The sequence below is a fragment of the Halichoeres trimaculatus genome, unplaced genomic scaffold, assembly GCF_033239565.1.
Source record: "Halichoeres trimaculatus isolate MK-OKI-2021-1 unplaced genomic scaffold, fHalTri1.1 fHalTri1_scaffold_4, whole genome shotgun sequence".
Taxonomy (NCBI): domain Eukaryota; kingdom Metazoa; phylum Chordata; class Actinopteri; order Labriformes; family Labridae; genus Halichoeres; species Halichoeres trimaculatus.
This window is the reverse complement of record NW_027437182.1, coordinates 38,617,723-38,640,575: the sequence shown is the minus strand read 5'-3', so window position 1 is coordinate 38,640,575 and position 22,853 is coordinate 38,617,723. Positions and strand designations below refer to the sequence as shown.

The 22,853-nt window shown below is 39.8% G+C and overlaps 1 protein-coding gene across 5 annotated transcripts in view; it reads left to right on the top strand.

Moving 5' to 3' along the window:
- LOC141789539 (lysine-specific demethylase 4A-like) overlaps positions 1-12,084 on the top strand; it is a 64,737-nt gene extending 52,653 nt beyond the window's left edge. For 3 of the 5 annotated variants that reach the window (XM_074669005.1, XM_074669004.1, XM_074669003.1), the window contains 9 exons: positions 1,575-1,779; positions 2,979-3,055; positions 3,187-3,242; positions 6,338-6,446; positions 6,777-6,965; positions 7,097-7,267; positions 9,925-10,044; positions 10,185-10,277; positions 10,370-12,081. In XM_074669005.1, coding sequence (XP_074525106.1) covers positions 1,575-1,779; positions 2,979-3,055; positions 3,187-3,242; positions 6,338-6,446; positions 6,777-6,965; positions 7,097-7,267; positions 9,925-10,044; positions 10,185-10,277; positions 10,370-10,510 — 1,161 coding nt within the window. In that variant the 3' untranslated portion in view covers positions 10,511-12,081. Of the gene's footprint in view, positions 1-1,574; positions 1,780-2,978; positions 3,056-3,186; positions 3,243-6,337; positions 6,447-6,776; positions 6,966-7,096; positions 7,268-9,924; positions 10,045-10,184; positions 10,278-10,369 lie in introns of all 5 variants that reach the window. The other 2 variants (XM_074669002.1, XM_074669001.1) reach the window with 2 other exon arrangements.
- The last annotated feature ends 10,769 nt before the right edge of the window (positions 12,085-22,853 follow it).

Genomic DNA, 22,853 nt, shown 5'->3' with positions numbered 1-22,853 from the left:
AGTGTTGCCGTCTGATGTTTTAATAGGCAGATGGTCAATGTGGATGTTATAGGTCATTACCTGTCTTCTTTGCGTTTAGTCTGAGGCCAACCTTAGCACATTCCACCTCCACTCTGTTCAGGAGCTCCTGTGCCTGCTCTACGCGGTCAGATATCAGGCAGATGTCGTCTGCGTAGTCTGGATCTGCCAGGGCTACAGCAGGGCTTCTGCTGGACCTCCTTGGTGGTGCTGAATCAGCATTTCAGCATAAATAAATAAATCAGCCAGGAAAACGATAATACATGAGAGGCAAGTTTAAAAAACGTAATCTCCAGACCACCAGGACTAGCATTGCATCCATAGTTAGAACCATCAGTGACCTGTTGGACATCAGATGGTGTGATAGTTCTAAAAGTGACAGTCACATACATTCTAAATCAGGTTACAGAGTGAGAATAACTAGACAATGGGCTGCCTATTGTAGAGCAGTGTTGGCTAAATGCCTCTGCAATTAATAGTTGGTCAACGATTCGTTTATTTTGATTTTTTAACAGTTCATTGGTTATGGTGTTGATTCTCTTCTAAAATTGCTTTGAGTTCTTAAAATTGGTTGACAACAGTCCTTGTAGTAATTTGCCTTAGCATTTCTTGTGCTGATTTTGCATTTGTTCCACAGCTCTTTGAGGCCTTCAAGTCAAGGGAATCATTTGTTGCATGGTATTTTTTCCATGCCTTGTGTCTTTGTTTAAGTAAGTCTATAAGATCCCATCCTTTTATCCAAGGTAAATGATGACCTTTGACTTTTTTTGTTGTCTATTGAGCATGTTTATTAATTTGGGGCTGGGGCTCGTTTGACAACTATTTCACTGTGTGTAATGAATGTGAAAAAGCCCCTCACGATTTCCATGGAAATTGTCTAGTATTATTGGTTTTCCTTATTTTGATGAATTTAAAAGGAAGACAAGGCATTTTGATTTTCCTAATGCAAAAAACAATAGAATGGTTACTGAAAGAGTTGGGTAATGCCCTAGTTTTTATGATGCGATGAGAATGGGAAACTAGGATTCAGACAAGTAAAGAAGAAAAACTGCCCAGGGATCCCTCGATCAGTTAAACTGGAAAAAAAAACTTGTAGGTCCCACCATAATTACAAGAAAAGAAACAGACTGACCTCACCTGACTGTAAGATAGTAACAAAGGGTAAGTAAACAAAAAGTTCATTGACCATCAGACTAGTGTATTTATACTAGCACTAGCCATTGGCCACAAACATTCGCCAATTACATTAAATAATGGTCGCGAAACTTCAGTACTTGTAGTTGCATTTGGTACCTCAGAATCTCAGATGTATTTTGTATTCTGTTATCTTATCTCATGCAATCATCGATAATTTAAGTTGTAATTTGGAATGAAAGCAGAGTGCTTCTGTAATGTATGAAGTGAAGATTTGAGTGCAGCAACATGGTACACACAGCACTTGGCAGACATAACTTTATGAATGTAGAAAAGTTTAATGTTTCACTAAAGCATAACCTTGCATACATTTGGCCAATTGTTAAAAAGATGTCTTTGTTTCATTGTGCTGTTCCTGTCAGAATGAATGTGCTAATGGTGGAGACAATCCCATAATGGTGGCTGGAGGGCATATGCGAACAAAACCATTGATCCCAGAGACGTGTTTCACCACCACCACGGAGGAGGACTCTGAGTGTAAGGAGCAACCTGTCACACCTCAACTGGAAGCAGATGGAACCAGCCTCCTCATCAGCTGCTCTCAGTGCAACGTTCGGGTTCACACCAGTCAGTATATATTCTCTTAAACTCAGACTACATACAAGAAATATTTAAAACAGTCTGAATGCCATAATTTACCATTGTACCAGTCAAACACTTGTTAGCCTGGAACATGCTAAAGCCTTAAATGTTAAGTCCTGCAGTGTTCTCTGATGTTGTTGAAATTAAAATGTGTTTCTCACATTAGGCCAGCAGTTTTTGGTATCAAACAATCATCAATCAGTTAACAAGACCATTTCTATTACAAAGCATCATATCATGAAAAAAGACCCAATGAGAGCAGGCCCAGATTGCACTCTTTTTGTTTTATATAACTTGACCTATCCATAGAAAAAATCAATCACAAATCAGCTGTGGTGTGGTGTTACCATTAATGCTGCACATGCAGCAGCATACAGGTTTTGGAGCAACACACGCTGCCATCCCAACAATACTTTTTCAGTAAACACCTCACATAATTTCAACAGGGCAGTGACAAACATCCTTAATGTATGGTTCCAAAGCAGAGTAGTCCAGGAGCTAAACTGACTATTGTCACCCTCTGAAAACATTTGGCACATCACAAAAAAACAAGGACACCCCAACCTGCCAAGTAGCTAAAAGTTGGTATCAGGCAAAACAAAGAAAAATTGAATTTTAAAACTCTAGACACTTGCCTCCTTGGTTAGCATGTTTTCACAGAGCATTGCAAAAAGAAGAGCCAATGCAACACAAATCAACTAGAGCAGACCCTTCAGTTTGTCCAAACTGCTCAAGATTAAAGCTATTTGAACCTGACTACTCTAATTATTCTTTGTGTACGGACAGGTACCAAATTAGGTTATAATAGGTACCAACTGAATTCTGTCTTTAGTACTGAATACTAATTCACGTAAAATCAAACGATTCTATGTTTTGGTACCTAAACACATCCCTGTAACAGTGAGGGAGTAGAAGAGCAGGGGATTTTCCATACTGGACAGAAACACAGCATTGTAAGTTTATACACTGAGAATAAATATAAAACATACATTTATACATATATTATAAGTTTATAACAAAATTGAAAACTTTGAGATTTTTTTATTAAACAAATTAATATTTACTATTCGAAAGTTCTGAAAATTAGCACCGTTGAGCACCAATGCCAATTGCCAGGCACTGAGCATCAGGACCGTGTCATTTCGAATGTGAAAGATACCCATCCCTATGATTGTGTCTTTCAGGCTGTTATGGTGTGAATCCAGCAGGTGTGAGTGAGGAGTGGAAATGTGCCCGCTGCAAGGCTAATGCCATGGCTGAGGTCTGTAAACATGTGATGCATTGCTTTTTACCTAAAGCCTTTTTAGCAGATATAAATCCATGTTAACAAATATATGTTTCTTCTTGTTGATTAATATTGAGTTTATGCTGTCTTATTTTTCCCTGGTGCAGAATTGCTGTCTATGTTTGCTAAGAGGAGGTGCACTGCAGAAAGCAAACAACAACAAGTAAGCTACTGCAAAGAGTTATCTGGAATAAGATTCCGTACTTCATGAGACCCATTTATTCCCAAACTGGAGGAAGTGCTCAATCACAGGGGCTCAAAACATATTCAGCTGCTCATTGTTCTTTTCAGACTGAATCCCGGTCACAGTTAAACAATGTAAAACTTATAAATGGAGGGGGGAATGTATTTATGGTTTGCAGATTTACAAGAATTAAATTATCTCTTTATTTATTTATTTAGGAGCCTTTTATTCTTTTCTGACTGGTTCCCAGACATCTGTACAAAAAGTATTACGTTATAACATTATAACAAGAAGTGAGACATGTTTACAGTTTACAGTTTCATTTAGCAGGCGCTTTGTCCAAAGCGACGTACAGTACAAGCAAGAATTTAGATGGAAGGAAAACCTAGTTAGTGCGACAACAAAGCTACAAGTTGTTCGGCTGCAGGTGCTGCCATTAAGTGCAAGGTTTTTTTTTTTTTTTTTTTTTTTTTTGGGGGGGGTGGGGGGGTGGGGGGGGTGGGGGGGGGGGTGGTGCAATAATCAACAAGCCAACAAACCGCAATTAATTGCTGCAACAGTATACCTCAATCTTCAACAAAATTCAGTAATAGTGCTAAAAAATCACAAGAGCTGAGTCTTGGACCTACTGACTAATTCTACCCCTGAGGGCAAAGAGGAGAAGGGTCAGGTTAAGTGCATAGGTGTTCCCTGAACAGATAAGTTTTTCAGACTTCTCTTAAAAGTAGAAAGGGACTCTGCAGATCGTATGGAGTTAGATAATTCATTCCACCATTTGGGCACAACAGAGGAGAAGAGTCTGGTTCGTGATTTAGAGCCGCGCTGGGCTGGGAGCACCAGGCGTCTTTCACAAGCAGAGCGTAGTGAGCGAGAGGGAGTGTATGCCTGGATGAGGGACCCCAGATAGGCAGGAGCCATTCTTGTTGATGTTTTGTAAGCCAGAAGAAGAGCTTTGAATTTGATTCGAGCAGCTACTGGAAGCCAGTGAAGCGAGATTAACAGCTGGGTGACTTGTGCTGTTTTGGACTGGTTAAAGACCTGGTGTGCTGCTGCATTCTGGATCATATGCAGAGGTTTAAATGTACACAGGAAGGCCTGCTAGGAGGGAATTGCAGTAGTCAATGCATAATATCACAAGGGACTGTACCAGACGCTGCGTGGCTTGTTGTGTCAGGTAGGGTCTGATCCTTCTGATGTTATAGAGGGCATATCGACAAGACCGTGAAATTGAGGCCACATGAACCTTAAAGGTCAGCTGGTCATCGATCATGACACCTAGATTTCTGGCAGAGTTTGTGGGCACAAGTTGATTGGAATCAAGCAGGACATTGATCTATAGTTGAACCAAGGAACAAGCAGGAAGGACAATGAGCTCAGTTTTGGACAGATTTAGCTGAAGGTGGCGTTCCTTCATCCATGTGGAGATATCAGCCAGACACGCTGATCTCTCAAGAGAGTTATGTCATCAGGAGGAAAAGACAGGAAGAGCTGAGTGTCGTCAGCATAGCAGTGGTAGGAGAAGCCATGAGAGTGGATCACTGCCCCAAGTGAGGTGGTGTATAAGGAAAAGAGTATTATGTGTTGATAATTGTTAGTATTTTTTTTTTTCTTTGTAGTTTGTTGTTAGTTTATTTTTTAGAAAGTGTTTTTAGAATAAAAAAATTATGCTAAAGTTACAGACAAGAAATATCCCTCTGTTTTTCAAAACTAAATTAAAAGAGTTACCCAATAAAAGTTACTTAAAATCAAAAAGCCAGTTTTTTACACTTTCTACAGTGAAAAGCTTAACTCAATGCAAATTGTTATATTTAATAAAAGTAAGTATACAGGTAAGATTTCAGCCTGACTGGTATGTTATTTTGAGGCCAATATTTGGCAGAAAAAAAAATTCTGAAAACTGATTAACCTTAAATTTACATCATGAATAACATTACTGTTCCCCCATCCTTTTAATGCTTATAACAACAGAGATGCAGGAAGAAAATTTTACTGTTTTACAACACTTTATCCTTTAGTATTTTCTGTACTTTACAACAGAGTGGAACTTTCAAGTACAAAAACATGCAAAAAAGCATCAAACCTCTGGGAAATTATATAATAATAATTATAAAATTATATAACCTTAAAACAGTGTCAAACTTTGAGTATTTCCATATTTCTGTGTCAAGCACAGTTAGTGGAATTGATGCTAATTAAGCTATCAGGGGTTTTTCCTATAGTTTTCCTATGGTTAGGTGATGTTTACCATGTTGAAAAGTATTGAACAGGAATTTTTAAGAGATTAATGTATGTTTCTTTATGTGTTCAGTTTTACAGACAGACTTAAGCCAGAACAAAATTAATAATGCAACATAGATGAAAAGCATTACCACAACAAAGCATGCGTCACTTGTCATGACTCATGGCAAAGAGAGTTAAACTGAAATGGGAGACATGCTAAGTCACTGATAATCTCACAATGTGGTTATAAAGTTGCCCATCAGCAAGCTTTGCCCAGCTTACTCCTGTAATGTTACCTGGCTGTAGCTTTCTTCTGTATGATACTGAGAAGACAGCGGTGGGGACTGAGGGTTGAATGGCGTCAGAGCTCAGTGTAAGTGGAAAAATGGCACAAGAACATCATTGTGCAAGACTCTGACACTAAATAGAATTATTTTCATAAATGTCTCATTTATTCATTTTTACTGTTTTATAAGTAATGAAGAATTGGTAATTAAGAATACATTGGTGTTTAACTGGCTAAACTTGTACCAGTGTTTTAAAAAATGTAAGAGCTGTTTTATAAGAAATTAAGAATACATTGATGTTTAATTGGCAAAACTTTGGCCAATGATTTAAAAGTTTAAGAGCACCCATTAGAAAAACATCAAAGGTCAAATCTCCATTAATAGAGGGTGTTTGAAAGACATATAGAGACAAAAGTGTCAGCTGAGTGTGAAATGGGTTGTCAAACAGAATGGACAGTAACAGTACTTTACTGCCTGATGAAGTCATTGAAACATTTATGAAAAGGATTCTAGATATCTCCTCTCTTTATGACATCACAAGACACTCTGTGACTGTTTGCGTTGCAGGTGGGTACATGTGCTTTGTGCTGTTGCTGTGCTGGAAGCCCGCTTCATCAATATCAGAGAAAGAAGTCCAGTGGATTTGAGTGGAATCCCTCTACAGAGATTTAAGTTGGTAGGTTAAAGCCCAGTGCTCTTTCATTTAAAATCCCATCTGCTGAGTAACAACCCTGTTGCTCTGTTCCAACAAGGGCATGACACTCTGGTGAACAGAAATACTGTTAACCCTGCACATTTGCAAATGTGCAGGTAAAAGATAATCAAAAAAAACAAAACAAAGAAAACTGTATTTTTTAAAAGAAAACATGACCTGCAGTGTCAAATCTGACAATTTTTGGCAGTGGGGCAAAAGGTTTGCGATGGATCTCCTTCTCAAACAGTTATTGCAACAGAGCATTGCATTGCATTATTGAGCCTGTGTTTTTTTTTTCATAACTCCTAACAGAAATGTTACTTCTGTAAGAAGAGGATGAAGAAAGTGTCTGGTTGCTGCGTGCAGTGCTCTCATGGCCGCTGTCCCACAGCTTACCATCCCACCTGTGCTCAGGCAGCTCGAGTCCTCATGCAGCCAGGTGAATGGCCCTTTGTGGTCCATGTTACCTGCTGTAGACACAAGGGCCCCATTCCTAATGAGGTAAGGTGCCAGTTTGGACCTTTTTTTTAAGATTTTATGATTTTTTCACAGTGGTGAAAGATTTTTGGTTTAATGTAGTTTCTTGTGTGTGCTGTATCATAAAGGAGGGCACGTATGTTTTTCTTTAACAGCGTAATAAAGCAGCCATGCATGAACTGACGGTGGGACAGAAGGTGATCTGCAAGCACAAGAATGGTCGCTACTACCAGTGTGATGTTGTGCAGCTGTCCAAAGACACTTTCTATGAAGTCAACTTTGATGACGGTTCCTTCAGCGATAACCTCTTCCCTGAAGATATCGTGGTACAAATCTTTTTCTTTTATTTTCATTCCAGACAAAAACTGGAACATTTCTTAGTTTGATACATTGAGAATTAATTGTTTCATTCTGTTTGGACTCAGGATAACAGATCATTGTTACTGTTTGCTCTGCAGCACAGTTTGTGGAGTGTTTAACTCTTTGTGTGTTGTGAATTAGGCCATATTCATTATTGACTTACTTGCACACATTTTACCGTGCAACCCCCTTAGAGCAGTGGTTCCCAACCTTTTCCAACTCAAGGCCCACTTTTAAGTCTCAGACATTTTCGCGGCCCACCTGGGACCGGTAAATACATAAAAACATACCACAACTTAAAACCTTTATAGATGAATTATCAATTTAACACAAACATAGTTTAGCCTTATCTAATGGCAAAGTTTACAGTCAGCTCTATCTTTTTATCTGGGCTTAAAAAAGTATTTTAAATTTATTAGACGGGCTGATGCACAGTAATATATAATACATTTTATTCTAAAATCATACACTGGGTTATAATATTCATACAACCATAGTTACTAATAGTTAAAGTAGTGAGTCAAGACGGTAATAATTTGTATGTTTGTACCCCTCCACCCACCCACCTATACTGCTGCTCTCATTGTCTATAAGTCTATAAGTCTGGACACGCCCCTGCACAGAGGTACAGTGTGGTATGAAGGCTTTCAGGTTTGATCTCTGAAAGCTGGAGGAAAACTCCTCTGCTGATTTTTAAAGAATGAGATGAAAACAACAAAACTATAACTTCTGTCCCAAAGAGAGCAGAAAGGTGACTCCTGGACGAGTGGGAGAAGGAACAGCGATCAGCTGCTGTGTAATATGCGCGAGTGAACTCAGCATAAGCACTGTACTGATAATCATAACAGACTCCACAAACTGATCAGGATGAAGTTTGAAGCAAATATAAACCACAGAGTGACAGGAGCACTTCTGCTTGTGGTGACTTTATACACAGAAAACGTACATCTGTAAACACAGATGAATGATCAGGGTCAGCATGGAGTTGTTTTTTCTCCAGTAACCGTGCGTCTTGTGCGCATCGGAGCAGAACTCCGCTGTGCGTGATGCTGAGAGCTGAGAACTGTGAACGGCAAATACCCACCAGAGCTCTGTCTTTTATTATTTCAAACCGTGATATGATTTCAACCATGAGTGTGAGTTCGTTCACATGAGAACACAGAGAGATGATTCGCTTGTGAAAGATAACCGTTTGATCCGGGCAGCATCAAAAAATGTTTGTGGCATTCTGAAAGTTTTAGTTGCATACAAGAGCCATGTGCAATGTAATTTACGTGTGAAACATCAGAAAAAGGAAAGATCATAATTCAGAAGGCATGGCGGCTTTTACTTTGTTGTGGCGGTGTGCCATGATCCTATGTAACGGAAATCCAGCCATACGATGTGTTCTGAGAGCACCTTTTTTAAAATAAAGATTGAACATGAAGGACTGAACTGACTACAAAAGAAACATATTGCAGGCTCCACTGTCACTAACACAGCATCTATAACATGTTGCAACATTTTTATTTTTACATAACTACATTCTCACCCGCACAAAAATCAAACTATTTTGGAAAAGCTTTGGCGGCCCACTTGCAGTACCTTTGCGGCCCACTAGGGGGCTGCAGCCCACAGGTTGGGAATCACTGCTTTAGAGAATTAGGTTCTGAGCAATTAGGAGGAAGTGTAAGCCAAAGTTTAAAACTATCTATGTCTCTACTGTCTCAGCCTGATAGTAATAGAGAAGCATTATTCAGAGACAGAGTCATGACTTAAGTTGTGGGTGGGCCTTAAATGACAAAAGTTAGCAGATCACTGTTCAATAAACTCTATCTGAGGGAAATTAGGCCCCGTGGGGTCACTCTTTTCACATGTCTAGCCACTATATATCTATATATATCTATCTATATATATATATCTATATATATCTATATCTATCTATCTATCTATCTATCTATCTATCTATCTATATATATATATATATATATATATATATATATATATATATATATATATATATATATATATATATAGATATATATATATATATATATATATATATATAGATATATATATAGATATGTAGATATATCTATATCTGTCAAGATGACTGGAGAAATAGCATTACTGTATTGCTGTTACAACGAGATGAAAGTCCGCACACATGACAATATAGATTTAAAAGAAAAGGAAGAAAAACACAACTTCCATAACTCATTGAAAATCTGCTGTCTTTCATCCCTATAGATATATTGCACTCAAACATTACATGCTGTGGTGTCTTCAACTTCCCACGCTGGCAGAGACCATTTATTTTCTTGCCTATTGTTTTAAGTTTGCTGCATCTAGACCACAATGTCTGAGCCTAAGCAGTTTCAATCTATAGCCTCCATCTTTTAACAGATACCTGTTGGGGAAAGAAATGTCTCCCAAGTTGGTTTTCTCTACATTTTCTTTTCCATTGCTACTCTAATTTGTAACATATCTGAATCTATCAATGAACTTGCATGTACTTTCATGGAGGGGATTTGTGTCCTAGGTTAAAATCAGGACCAAAAAGGTCATCCAAAAGACAAATTTCTGAAGTATAACTTTTCATGTCATTCATTTATTTATTTTCTATTTTGTGTGTTTGTTTCAGAGCCAGGACTGCCGTGAGCTTGGCCCCCCTCCACAGGGTGAAGTGGTTCAAGTGAGGTGGACTGATGGCCTGGTCTACGGAGCCAAGTTTGTGGCAGCTCATGCAGTGCACATGTACCTGGTAAGAATTTCTTTGTATGACTTTTGGATTGTTTAATACTCTGTTTTTTTTACCCAAAAAAATAAAATAAATAAATTAAGTTGGCACATGTGTTTGACTACACTGTAGTATCTAAGTGTATTCACATGGTTGAACTATAGGTGGAGTTTGAAGACGGCTCACAGCTCACAGCAAAAAGAGATGATGTTTACTCTTTGGATGAGGAACTCCCCAAGAGAGTCAAATCCAGACTGGTGGGTATTTATTTTATTCTCTGAGACTCAGTCTGTAACAGACAGCAAACCAGGAGTAGCTCTGTCATTCACCCCTGTGCATGTCTCTGCAGTCCAAAGCCTCAGACATGAGGTTTGACGGAATCTTTGAGGAGAAAGAGATCATCAAAGAATCTAAGAGACAGAGAGTGATCAACTCACGCTACAGAGGAGACTACATTGAGCCTGTGATCTACAGAGCCATCATGGAGTAGCTCAGACTCTCTGTGGGACACACCACCAGCACTGACTGACTGTGACTGATGGACACTCAGTCAAAACACCTTTTTTTAAACATCACATAGACTTTGTTAAAGAGCCGTGTGTTAACCTCATGTAACTGCAGCCAAGTGAAAGAGGTGTGTTAGTCTCTTAGTAAAAGCTCAGTACCACCGCTAAAACAGACATTTAGCCATGAGATGAGATTACAGTTAGGATGGGTTTACAGGTGTTTTTCTGCAGCAAAGCATCTGAAAAAACAAAAGGGTGACACAAACCAGAAAGTGAAAGGGTGTTTAAAAATGAAATGAGGCTGGAGTTGCTTTTATAAAGGCTGAGTTTTGCCTTAATATCTTTAATTTATAAATGAGTGGAAAATCCAGAATAATAGGCTTCATACAAATTCTGTATTGCTTTTTTTTCCTTCCTTTTTTTCTTTTATCTTTTTCCGTGATTATTATTTTTTTGTCTTTTCATCAGATGTCTACAAAGTGATCCATGTATCCCATATCTACTAACCATGTTCAGGCTGTGGTTTTTGAAAGAGGCTCAGTTAACTTACTGGATATAAAGATGCTTTTCAGCTGGAATAGATCTACTCCATTTATGACAGCCCTGAATTAATTATCACACTTTGTTGCATGGGCCAGACAAACTTGGGTCAAAAACCTTTTGATTTCATTTATAACTTCTTGGTGATGAGCTAAAACTGTGTACATAGTAGAAAGGTTTTCTCAAAATAAACACCTGAAAATAACAAAACCTGGCTGAACACATTAAGAAAGTGTGGTGACACTGATGCTGAAGAGAAGGTCACAGAGCTCCCGCTGAGTACCAACAATCAGCCACTTTGTTTACTGGCTTAAGATGTCATTAAGCTTTGCATTCCCATTACAGCAAGTGTCATCGCCCACATCACATCCTTTACTTTACATTAGATAGATTAGGTACTACTCAGGTAAATCAGAAATCAATAGGCTCTGATAAAATCAATTGGTAGAAAAAATCTACCCAGAAAGTTCTGGAAGAGGGCAGCTTGCCTTGAATTTCACATCAATGCAAAAGATCATTTCTGATGCAACACCTAGGATTTGGGGGGCCTCTAAGATATTTTTAAAAAGTTATTCACTTAAAAACTACCCTATTAAACCAAACTGATATAATATTTTCTTTCACTAAAACTGGAAACTGCAACATGTATAGGAAAATCATACTGCCCCCCCCCCCCCCCCCCCCCCCCCCCCAAACCAGTCTTGTCAACAACTAACCCGAGCCATGAGCTGTTTGTTCTCTTGTGAGTTTGTTCTTGTTCTTGTGTTGATGCAGAAAAGGGAATGTAATGATGGCTCTTCTGTTGTAAATAAAGTATTCATAGTGCCATTAAGTGGCAGAGAGGGTTTTCTATTCATTTTCATGTTCTTGTGCATTTGTGCAAAAACCAAAGCTAGCCTGTTAAACAAATTCTCTGTTCTTGTGTCTTCTGGATCACAATACAAACTTTCAAAAGACAGAATTCTTGTTTCTTCCTTTGCTGATCATTGCATGATCTGGAAAAATGGTTGTGAGAGGCTAATGGAAAACTATTACTGTACCAGACTAAACAATGTCAGATGTTTTAAAGCCTGATCAGCTTCAGCAGCATTATTACTCTATTAAAATCAATACAGTTATTGATGTGATGGTGAAACGTTGACAGGTCATTTCTGGACAGAAATTGATATATTTGGTGAACACAGGCAAAAGTTCTGTCTTTTTAGGGCCAATTTCAGTGGTACTTTGGAAAGAAAGTTCATCTCAAAAGGGGGAACCGCCGATCCAGGAGATAAAGCTAAAGGGGAGACTTAAAGAGAGAATCTGTTTGAATTAGACCACAGCGACACCTTTTGGGGGCTGTTTTATCCAAACTGTCTACTGTATACAACATGTGAATGTTGTGTGTTGTAGGCACTGCATACTGCAGTCATTTCATACTACATCCTACATACTACATACTACATACTACATACTACATACTACGTGCAAAAGAAGGAGGCACCCTGCTTTTGCACGTAGTATGAGTGTTCTGTTGTGTCTGTTTTGGAGTAAACTATCCTGATTTTCAGTTTCTGAAAGCAGAACTACAACTGAAGGATTTTTTTTGCCTTTATAATAATGCACAAAAAACAAAACAAACATGGGTACATTTTGACATTTTAGTTATAAATATGCAGAGATCACCAGATAGATTGTTCATCTTAAACTAATGGAAGAGCCATGAATACATTTATAGTTGCAATGAATGCAGCAATGCATTCACAGCATATGTTCTTCTGTGTCAAAAAAATGTCTTCTTCTTCTTCTTCTTCTTCCGCCCGCTTTTTTGGACCGCTAAAACTTCTACAAACTTCAACCAATTTTCACTGTTCAAACTTCAAAACGTGTGTCTCAGTGGGGTTCAGTGGGCTATGACTCTTCATAAACTTTTCACAAATACTTTCCGAGATATTCAACGATTTATGAAATTTCAGTCCCATTGAGATGAATGCGGAATTTTCAAAATTTTCTCCCTTCAGGACATTTTTTCAGCCTGCTTCAAACCCTTCTCATTCAGTTATATATTCAGCTAGAAACTCCATTCAAACTTCAAAATATTCAGCTATCTTTTGGCTTCATTCACTGGGTTTCGAATGTTTCCTAGCATTCATAGTTTCTTCACAATGACCCTTCAAAGGTCATGATGATATTCAGCTCTTTTAGCCGTTTAACATCGGTGTGTATTGGATGGAATGTTTCAGCTTAGAGTGGGAGATTCAAACGACAGAGTGGGGAGAGGGGGAAACGAAACCTGGGAAACTTCTGGGTAAACTGCTCTCTTGGTCACAATTTTTGCCCCACATAGGCATATTATATGTCAAAATGTAGGGAGGCTTGTCCTGCTTCTGAAAAAGTGGTTTTTGAAGCAAAAGGATGGAGCACTTTTTCACAAAATGGCCAACTGTCAGGGCAAAATCAGCTCCGGCACCCATGTACTCCAATGTTGATTCCTGAGGGATTTTCTCAGAGATCAGTCAAATTTCCCTCATCTATCTATTGCTGTCATGGGCCTATTTCAGCATCTTTAGACATGAAATTTACACAGACAGCTTCCTCAGGGTCTCAGGATTCCTATGGTGTGATCATTTTTCTGATCGGCCCTTTGGTTTTGTCACAGTTGCAGGCAGTTTGACACCCTGATTTTAGTGAATTGTGTTGGGAATCAACAGACTCTGATGGCAGTTGGTAAACAATGATCACCATGGCAACATCTGGCTTCAGATGAGCCTCAGCTGACAGGTTTACATGATTAAACTCACCAGAAAAACAGGAGCAGGCTTGGTTGAAAGTCTCTGAGGAGACAGGTTTTGAATGTAAGTTCTGAAAACATTCGTTCCCAGCTGGATCTGCCTGCACGGGCTATCACTGAGTCCGACTGTGTTTTCCTCAGCGGAGTTTTATGCCTGATAAAGAGGAGGAAAGAGTGGGGCAGGGGCAGAGCCAGGGAAAAGATGGAAGTTCTCTGTGCTCCTCTCTTTCCTCCACCCCTTCATTATCCCCAGGGAGACCTCCGGGAAAGATGGGTCGGGGGGTCGGAGGTTCGGGGGATCGGGGATGAGATCGTAGGGAACAGCCAAGCAGGGCTGGTGGATTACCAGGGAGAGGCAGCAGGCATTGATTGTGATCTCAAAAGCTTTCACACACTCTCCTGTCATGCTTTGGAAACCACAGCTCATTGTTTTTCAGCTGCTCTTTTGGACTTTCGGTCTTTAAATGAACGAGCTCTCTACTCCGCATGCGCAATACCGCGCATTCGCGTGTTCGCGCCTCAGCTTGTCAAAAAAGTCCACCGGCGAGACTCGGGGGTTCACGCGGCGCGTGACAGGCCATTCGCGTGTTCGCGTTTGGTGTGGCCGCGGCATAAAAACTCACACACAGGACACACAGAATTTCATTTTAACAGCGTTTCAGAGATGAGACTTGCATTTTCCCTCAGTCAGGTCATTTCTTCCATTAATGTTCTTTAAAATTTAATTCATTGTTTCAAATTTTGAAAAGATGCAGCCATTTCAACTTTAAATTCATTTATCCATTTAACTGATTCATCCATTAATTTCCTTTCATCCAAGAGTTCATGGCAGGTTAATTTAGCATTCTGCATTAGCAGTTGAGTGCCAGCTTTTCATGACCCAATTTAAATATTTTTAGACATAACTTCAGTCATTCATGTTCAGTATTCTGCATTAGTAGTTGAGCACAAGCTTTTCAAGGCTTAATTTAAATATTTTAGACATAACTTCAGTCATTCATGTTCAGTATTCTGCTTTAGCAGTTCAGCACTAGCTTTTTACAACTTCATTCAGCCATTTTCAGACATACCTACAGTCATTCATGTTCATTATTCTGCATTAGCAGTTGAGCAAAAGCTTTTCAAGACTTAATTCAAATGATTTCAGACATAACTTTTGTCATTCTTGTTCAGAATTCTGCTTTAGCAGTTCAGTGCAAGCATTTTAAGACTTCATTCAGCCATTTTCAGACAAACCTTCAGTTATTCATGTTCAGCATTCTGCATTAGCAGCTGAGCGCAAGTTTTTCAAGACTTTTTCAACCATTTTCAGACATATCTTCAGTCATTCAGGTTCAGCTTTTGTTGCATTAGCAGTTCAGCACAAGCTGCTTCAGCATTCTGCATTCACAGCACAATTTCTTTAGAAATTGCTTTTCTAGTTTGTTTTGGTACTTCTGGAATTTGAGGTGTGAGGTTGTTTTATGTTAATTTTTTAACGATAAAACTTGCACATTAATCAAAGATTAAAAAATCAAATCGGTGTTAAAGATACAAAATAACAGTTAAAATAACTTCAAGGTTAATTAAAAATAAATAAATTAAGCAAGGGAAGAAAATGTCATTCAGGAGTTCTTTAAAGTAATTCTATCAGTTTTTTTTGTTTTTGTTTTTGCTCCTTTCTTTATTTTCAATGGTTTAAGGTATATTTTACATTCATTTGAAAAAATCAGGGAGAGATTTCTGGGTCCTATTTGTATAGCTAAAAATATTTGAAAAGGGTCTGAAATTGTATTAGAGCAGACTCATTATATTTGATTTTTGATCTCAAACCACAAGCTTTATTGTTTATTGAAAAAAAAATCTGTAAGGGATTGTCTTCTAATTTTTACAGCTGATGGAAAACCCACTCCCATATAATTAAGGTGTGGTTTAAAAAAGGTTTTTGGTTGTTTCTATGGGCTTTAATGAATTTTAGAAGTTAACACCTCTTTTATGACAAGAAATGACAAGATGTAACATTTCTTTTACATCACTTCTGTTAAGGGTGTCGGAGTGCATGGCTGTCTACCTGCGTATTGACGACACCCGGTCCTTGTTCCTCAGCTTTTGGCATATTTATTAGCGTCACCACAACAGGGATTAATTACAATAGTCGGCACGCATTGTGCAACCCTTTTTCAAACAGGATAATAAATTGAGTAAGGGGAGTGTGAACTGCGAGTTCACACTGGAGAGAAACCATTTAAGTGTGACAGATGTGACAAGTGCTTCTATTATTCTCAAGGTTAACTCGCTCCTAGCCAAGTAAATTACATGGGAACAAAACAACAGAAAACACTTGTTGTGCACTTCTAGGTGCCAAACATGTCTCGAGCAAACAACTTCAGTGTTAGCAGTGTTATTCCAAGATTGACTTTCTGTTTTACAGTTTCCCTCACCACAGTCTGTTAACTGAATTTCTGACACATGTGGACAAGGAAATTAAACGTCCCCCTGCTTCTCTGTACTTTATTGGATCTTTCATTTTTTCAGCATTTTCTGTGCACTCAAGTTTTGGCTCACATGGGGTCACTCTAGATCTGAAATCCTGCATTTTAAAACTCTCCAATATCTTTCTCACAAATCTCTTTTGCGACAGATGTAGGTTTGTGATCTGTAATAAAATCTACCTGGTTCTTTGACTAAAGAACCAGGTAGATACATACGCATGCGATCCATCATACCACCGGAAGGGGTAGTCGGAGGGGGGAGCTTGCCCCTTCGGAACGCCCAAAGATCACAAGAAGAGGATCCATTTCTCAGTTCAGCATTTATTCTGATCACAGGTAAGGTTTACAGCGCTGGTCCTGAAAGAATGAGCCCCTATATCCATGCCAGTGCACGATGTGCATGAGCAAAAAAAGAAAAGAAAAAGGGGAAAAAAGGGGTATTTATTTCAAATTAAAAAAAAGCATAAATACGGTTTTAAGCTACAATCAGATCAGATTATATTGATGAGTAGTTCTTTCATTCACCACCTGAATAAATGTATTTGGCCTACTTGTGCTCAAATACCTAAAACATTAGGCTACAAGTTAGGCTGCTGGTTTGTGTACTAACAGGATGACTTACTTTAAACTTAAGGTAAACAACTCGCATTTAGGCAGCGGTCTCCCAGTCAGCAGCTCCATCTCTCTCGCACACGTATGCACGCGATCCATCATACCACCGGAAGGGGTAGTCGGAGGGGGGAACTTGCCCCTTGAAAACTTGTACAACGATCTCACCTTTCTTTGCTCATGTATTATCTCATCCTCATCTTCAGAACAGCCGCCAGGACTGGCCACTGCTGCTCCTGCTGCTCCAGCTGCTGCGGCTGCGCCACTGTTTGTTTCTGAAACTGCTTCATGTTGACAACTAATGTTAGCTGGCCCATAACTGTCTTTATACTACAGCTGCAAGCAGCCTGGTTGCCAACTAGCTAAGCTAGAGACTTGACGTGAGCATACAGACATCAACACCAGCTGTCTGGAGTGGACTACGTTAACTGTAATTGGACTTGGCATAACAAGCAAACTCGGTTCACCTTTGGGAAAGAAAGCAGTCAACAGCTGCCTCCCCTTATTCTGCCTTGATTGTTTTTCTTCTCTCTCTTTCTTCTTGCGATAGCCGGATTTCTGCTTTTTGGGCAGCATGATGCCAATTCAATGTGGGTTCACTGACGTTACACTTGTTGCCGGTCGCTGTCGGGCGGACTAAACCATTTTGCTATCCAAGAGGGGGCCTCCGGAATGTCCAATATCTTGGATCTTCATTCTCTCAGCTGATGCTATCAATATTTGAAATAAAGCATGAAACCAATTAATTGGAGGGCCCAATTCATTCGAAAAAAAAAAAAAAAAAAAAAATCGGGATTTTCACGGGCCCCTCTCCCTACTTGGGCCCTGGGTAGTCTGGTCCAAGTTTCCCCCCACTATCACCCCATGGTATCGCCCATGGTACTATCCCAACACAGAGAAGGTTAAAAACACAGGTTGTTAAAGTTTGCGGCCAAAAAAGCCAAAGAAAAAGAAACACAAACACCTGAGTCATACACAGATGATGTCAGAGATGCCCATACTACTGCAAGTGGCAGCGAAGAACATGCTAATGACAAGGTGGAAAATGTACAAAGTCAGGGTATTAAATGTGATGTTCCTGAAAATTTTTCTGAACTGACTGACCACACACAGCAAGGTAAAGAAACTGAGATCAGAAATAATCCACCAAGAACCAAGAAGAAACCAGTTCGCTTACAGAATTTTGAGACTGAGGATGCAGAGGATAAATTGCAAACGTGTTGACTCTTGTTGTAGAGCAATATCTGGCATCCCTCAAAGCTACCAAGAAGCCATTGTGTCAACCAAGTCGAGGCACTAGAAAAACTCCATGGATGAAGAAATACGATCATTGGAGAAAAACGAGACTTTCAACCTCACCCATTTGCCAAGCAAACAGACAGTGGGTCTACGCGGATCCGACAAATACAAGGCAAGATTTGTAGCAAAAGTTTACGATTAAAAACCAGGAATTCACTATGAATTCCCACAGCTGATCAAACAAGTTGAAGAGTGTACATGCAAAAGGCAGCACAGGAGAATCTAGTCTCACACCAAATGGACGTTAAGACAGCTGTGCACCAATTGATTGTGAAATCTACATTGAGCAACCAGAGAAAAAGTCAGAAACAGGTGAAAAGCTTTTAAGTTGCAATATCACTCTACGGCTTAAACAGTCAGGTTGCAACTGCAATGCTATGTTGCAATATGCTTGATTGAGAATGTTTTGTACAGAACCCTGCAGATCACTATGTGTACACAAAGGAAAACCAAAACTTAAAGGTCCCATATTTTTCTCCTTTTCTGCAGTTTAATATGGATCATTGATGTCTTCATGAAATGGTAGTAACATGTTTTGGTCCAAAAAGCCAATAAATCAAGCACAGCAGCATTGTTTCCAGGCTCTCATAGCCTGTCTGTTCAGAACAGTCTGATTTAGTGGGCGTGACCTTCACAAGCTCTTCAGTGTCACTGAGAGCGGCGCCACAAGCTCCGAGCTCGTTTACCGTAACATTACAGGCTAAAACAACAGGCTAACTGCAGCTTGAGCGCATCCTGAAGCTAAAACAGAGACAGGGGGGGACACTGAGGAAAAGCTCTTACATCTGCTCCACAGCACACAGCACATAAAATACTCAGATTTCCAGGGTCTGAGGTTTGTTGGCGGATGGTTGGTAATTCGCCTGGATTCAGGACTAGTCTATTCGCTAGCTCTCTGTTGTACTGTCTCAAGTTGGAAAAGCAGTCGGCAGTGAAGTGACAAGCACACACATGTTTTACTGAGTGTAGCTGGTCGGAGCGTTCATTTATGAGTACGTTCGGCCAAGATTATTTTCTAGTGTGAGCGGTTGAAATCTTTAGCCCCACAATCGTCTCACAGAATTGTTGGAGCCGCCCCGATAATTTTCAAACATGTTTGATATTTATCTGGATGATTACAACATTCATTCTCACTGAGGATGACAACAGTCAAGAGAGAGAGAGAGAGAGCTCCCTTACAAGAGACCGGACAACAAATGCAGGCTCAAGGTGCAACTGAAAGGCTCCGGGTCAGCTGACTGCGCGCTCCACTGGCCTACTCGTGCCAGTTCAATAATGCCTTTAAATGTAACACCACACCATTTTCAGACAGAAGCAAACTGTTTTATTATCAGTGATCAGTGTGAGATCATGCTATTATTGGCTGATACAGCAAAAGTTTCACCTCTGTCCCTCTGCGTGTGCGTAATGGATGAAAGGCACTGCTGCAGACAGCTCCGCTTCTCTCTCCTCCTGTCCCACCAGTGCGCTAAAAACCTCAGATCAAACAACTGAGCACATGTGGTGCATCACTCTCTCTGGTCAAATCATTTTGGTGAAATCCTGTAGTGTGTGCTGGTCAGTATTTTCAAATCTTGTTGTTAGAGTGTGCTTAAGATTTAAGAGAAGATGATCTGTGAAGATTCTCCTTATGTGTGAGATACAACCCGATTTCAGGATCTTTTAAGATTTTTAAAATCCTGTAGTGTGAGCCAGGCTTTAGTCTTGTCTTCTCCCGAGATGGGAAGCTTGTGCATGGAACTATGTGGTTGATTACAGCCAAAACAGCCACACTCCTCTGCCCGTTGCTGGAGAGATTTCCCTCCAGATGCGGGGAGAGGAGTGGGCGGGGAGGGGGTTCGGCTCCGGTGGACCAATCAGGTCAGACTTGCTCCTGATTATTCAAAAAAGGGACTCGCTGACGTCAGCAAACCCCAAAAATTCCAAACAGCTTGTTCTAGGTCAGGATTTCATATTCACAAGCACTACTAAGTGTAGGTTTTGTCATTAAATATCACATTTTGAGGGATAGGAGGAAAGCCAAAGACCCCAAAATGTAACTAAAAGACTCAATAAAGTTATTTTTGCATAATATGTTAAGGTAATATTAATCATATGGGTTGATGATCTGATTGTAGCATAACAACAATACTGGAGTGTGTTAAGAGCATGCTCACTGAAAGTTTTGAAATGAAAGACTTAGGAAAACTGAACCAATTTCTTGGAATAGATTTTGACCATAGACTGTATAAAACCATAGACTGTATAAAACATGGGCGTAGTCTCCCCAACGTCACCCCTCAGTTTCTGAAACGGAAAATGAAGCACATCGGCCATAGCGGCCATATTGCTAGTGGCAAGGGCTTCGCCTACAGCTATAGGGCGCCGGCCGTCACGTGACTCTCAGCTGTGCCTCTCATTGGGGGAGCTCACAATCTTAATAACTTCTGAACGGCCCCGTTAGACAAAAAATTCAGCCATCGGACAGTGGGTGCTGGTAGTAAAATTAGCGACTCAGACTGAAGTTTTTTGAACCAGGCTGTAAATAGGTTAATTTCTGCTTTGAAAATGGCTTGTTTTGGCTTGGTGTGTATGTAACTTCCGCTTCTTCCGGAGCCAGCCTCAAGCGAACACTCCAGAAACAGCAGATTTTAGCACTTCCGCATTGTCTCATATTCTCAGACCGGAGGTTGCCGGTTGATTTTGACCAAACAGAAGGTCATGGTGTCAATGGTGTAACCATTGTTTCTCATTGAAAAATGATACTGATACAGAGATTTCCACAGCTCTGTGCAATGAAGAACGCTTGCGCTGTAATTGCAACGAAGACCAGCTTACACCTATGCATCACATTAGGGTTGCACGATATACCGATACTTGGAAAGTATCGATACCCCCTGTTTTCAAAAAGTAAACAATACCACGTGTTTTAAATATCGATACTCCAAGTCAATTTTTCGTCTGAATCAGAGACATTTTGATTCAGGCACCCTGTGAGTCTGCAGCCACCGAGCTGGGTCCTCTCTCCTCTCTGAGGAGTGGGCGGAGACTTGCTCTCTTTCCAAAGTGTGTGCGTTGTTGTGAAGTTAGACAGTAAGCCTGTATTAGCTTCACGTGTCGATGCTTGGCCGTTTTCAGTCCGACAAAGTTGTTAACGTGCATCTTAATTATCCGATCTCGCGTTGACAAACTCAGTTTGATTTCTTAAGCTGCATGTAAAAGTACAGACGGAGTTACAGACATGGGTTCAAGTTATAGCGCTCCTGTGAACCGCCGCAGCTTATCCAAAAAGCCGGTGCACGGAGCGAAATTTGTCATTACTCTGCTTACGAAGCCGACAGTCGGGGCGGCTTCGTGAGCTAATACACGTATCTAAGGCCGTCTGTAAAGCTTACTACAGACACACACGAAGGAAACACTACGAACACGATGAAGCACCTCACTGTTCAGCATCCTCACCTCCTTAAAGAGCAAGAGTGACAGATTCAAACGACGTGTCCAAACACAAAAGTCAAACGAGTGTCAATTACTTTGTGACAAGAAAACTAGTTGACTACGCTTTGTACGACGATTAGTCAGCATCATAAACAGATGAGCTGCATGGAGCAGGCTCAGCCCTGAATCAGAGCTGTGGTGTTGACACACTTTAAATCAGTGACAAGTAGTTTTCTAAATTTAACAATGATAAAAGCCTATAGGAGACACTAAAGTGTTGCATCTGTGAAAAAGCTTAAATAACACGGGTACACTTTTTTTTTTTAGAGTATTCGTGTTAAAAGGGTACTTTTCAGTGTATCCATACACAGTGTTTGTTGATCAACACACAGTGTGAACTAAACTACAGTGTGCTGAGCATGAAAACATTAGATGGCTGTTAAAGTCTGGCAGGGTTATTTTACCAGCTCATTTCTGTACAACAATTACTATTTTCTGGTTTTCTGTTTAGTTAAATTATTCTTGAGAATAATAAATGAGTTCAGGTCACTCCAGGAATTGATTCTGCATGTAATCTTTAAAACTTTGTGTGTTTGTTTTCTGAAATATTAGCACAATTTATAAATCTCCCTTAGCCCCACAGACACGCAAACAGATGTCAAAAAACTCGCTTGAGGCAGCAATCTCTTCAAGCTGTTTATTTTATTTATTTTCTTATATTTTAAGTTTGCCATGGTATCGTTTAAGTATCGATATCGAAATTTTTTAGGCAAGTATCGTATCGAATCATAATTTTGGTATCGTGACAACACTACATCACATACAGGTCAGCATCTCTGCTTTCCCACAATAGTTCCTGATGAGATGTATGGGGTTTGGGAGGGCCCAGGTATAGGATTCATGGGACTGTGACTGGAAGGGTAGACATGTGCCAGTTAGGAGTTTTTTCTCACTTTTTTGGTTGACGTAATAAGAAATTACATCGAGAGGTATTTGTTATACATTTTTGTAATAATTGACATAGCTTCGTATTTTAATCAAGTCATATGCTGTGTTCAGGGTTGATGTATGTTTATCTGTCAGATAGAAGGATAACCCCTGTCTCCAGCTTGTGTCTGAGGTCTCTCTAACCTTATGTAAACTTTCGCCCAGTGTCGGAAAGTGTTTAAGGTTTTCTTTAATTTTATTGTGAAAGGTGTTGTCAGGTGACGTCAATTCCCTTTC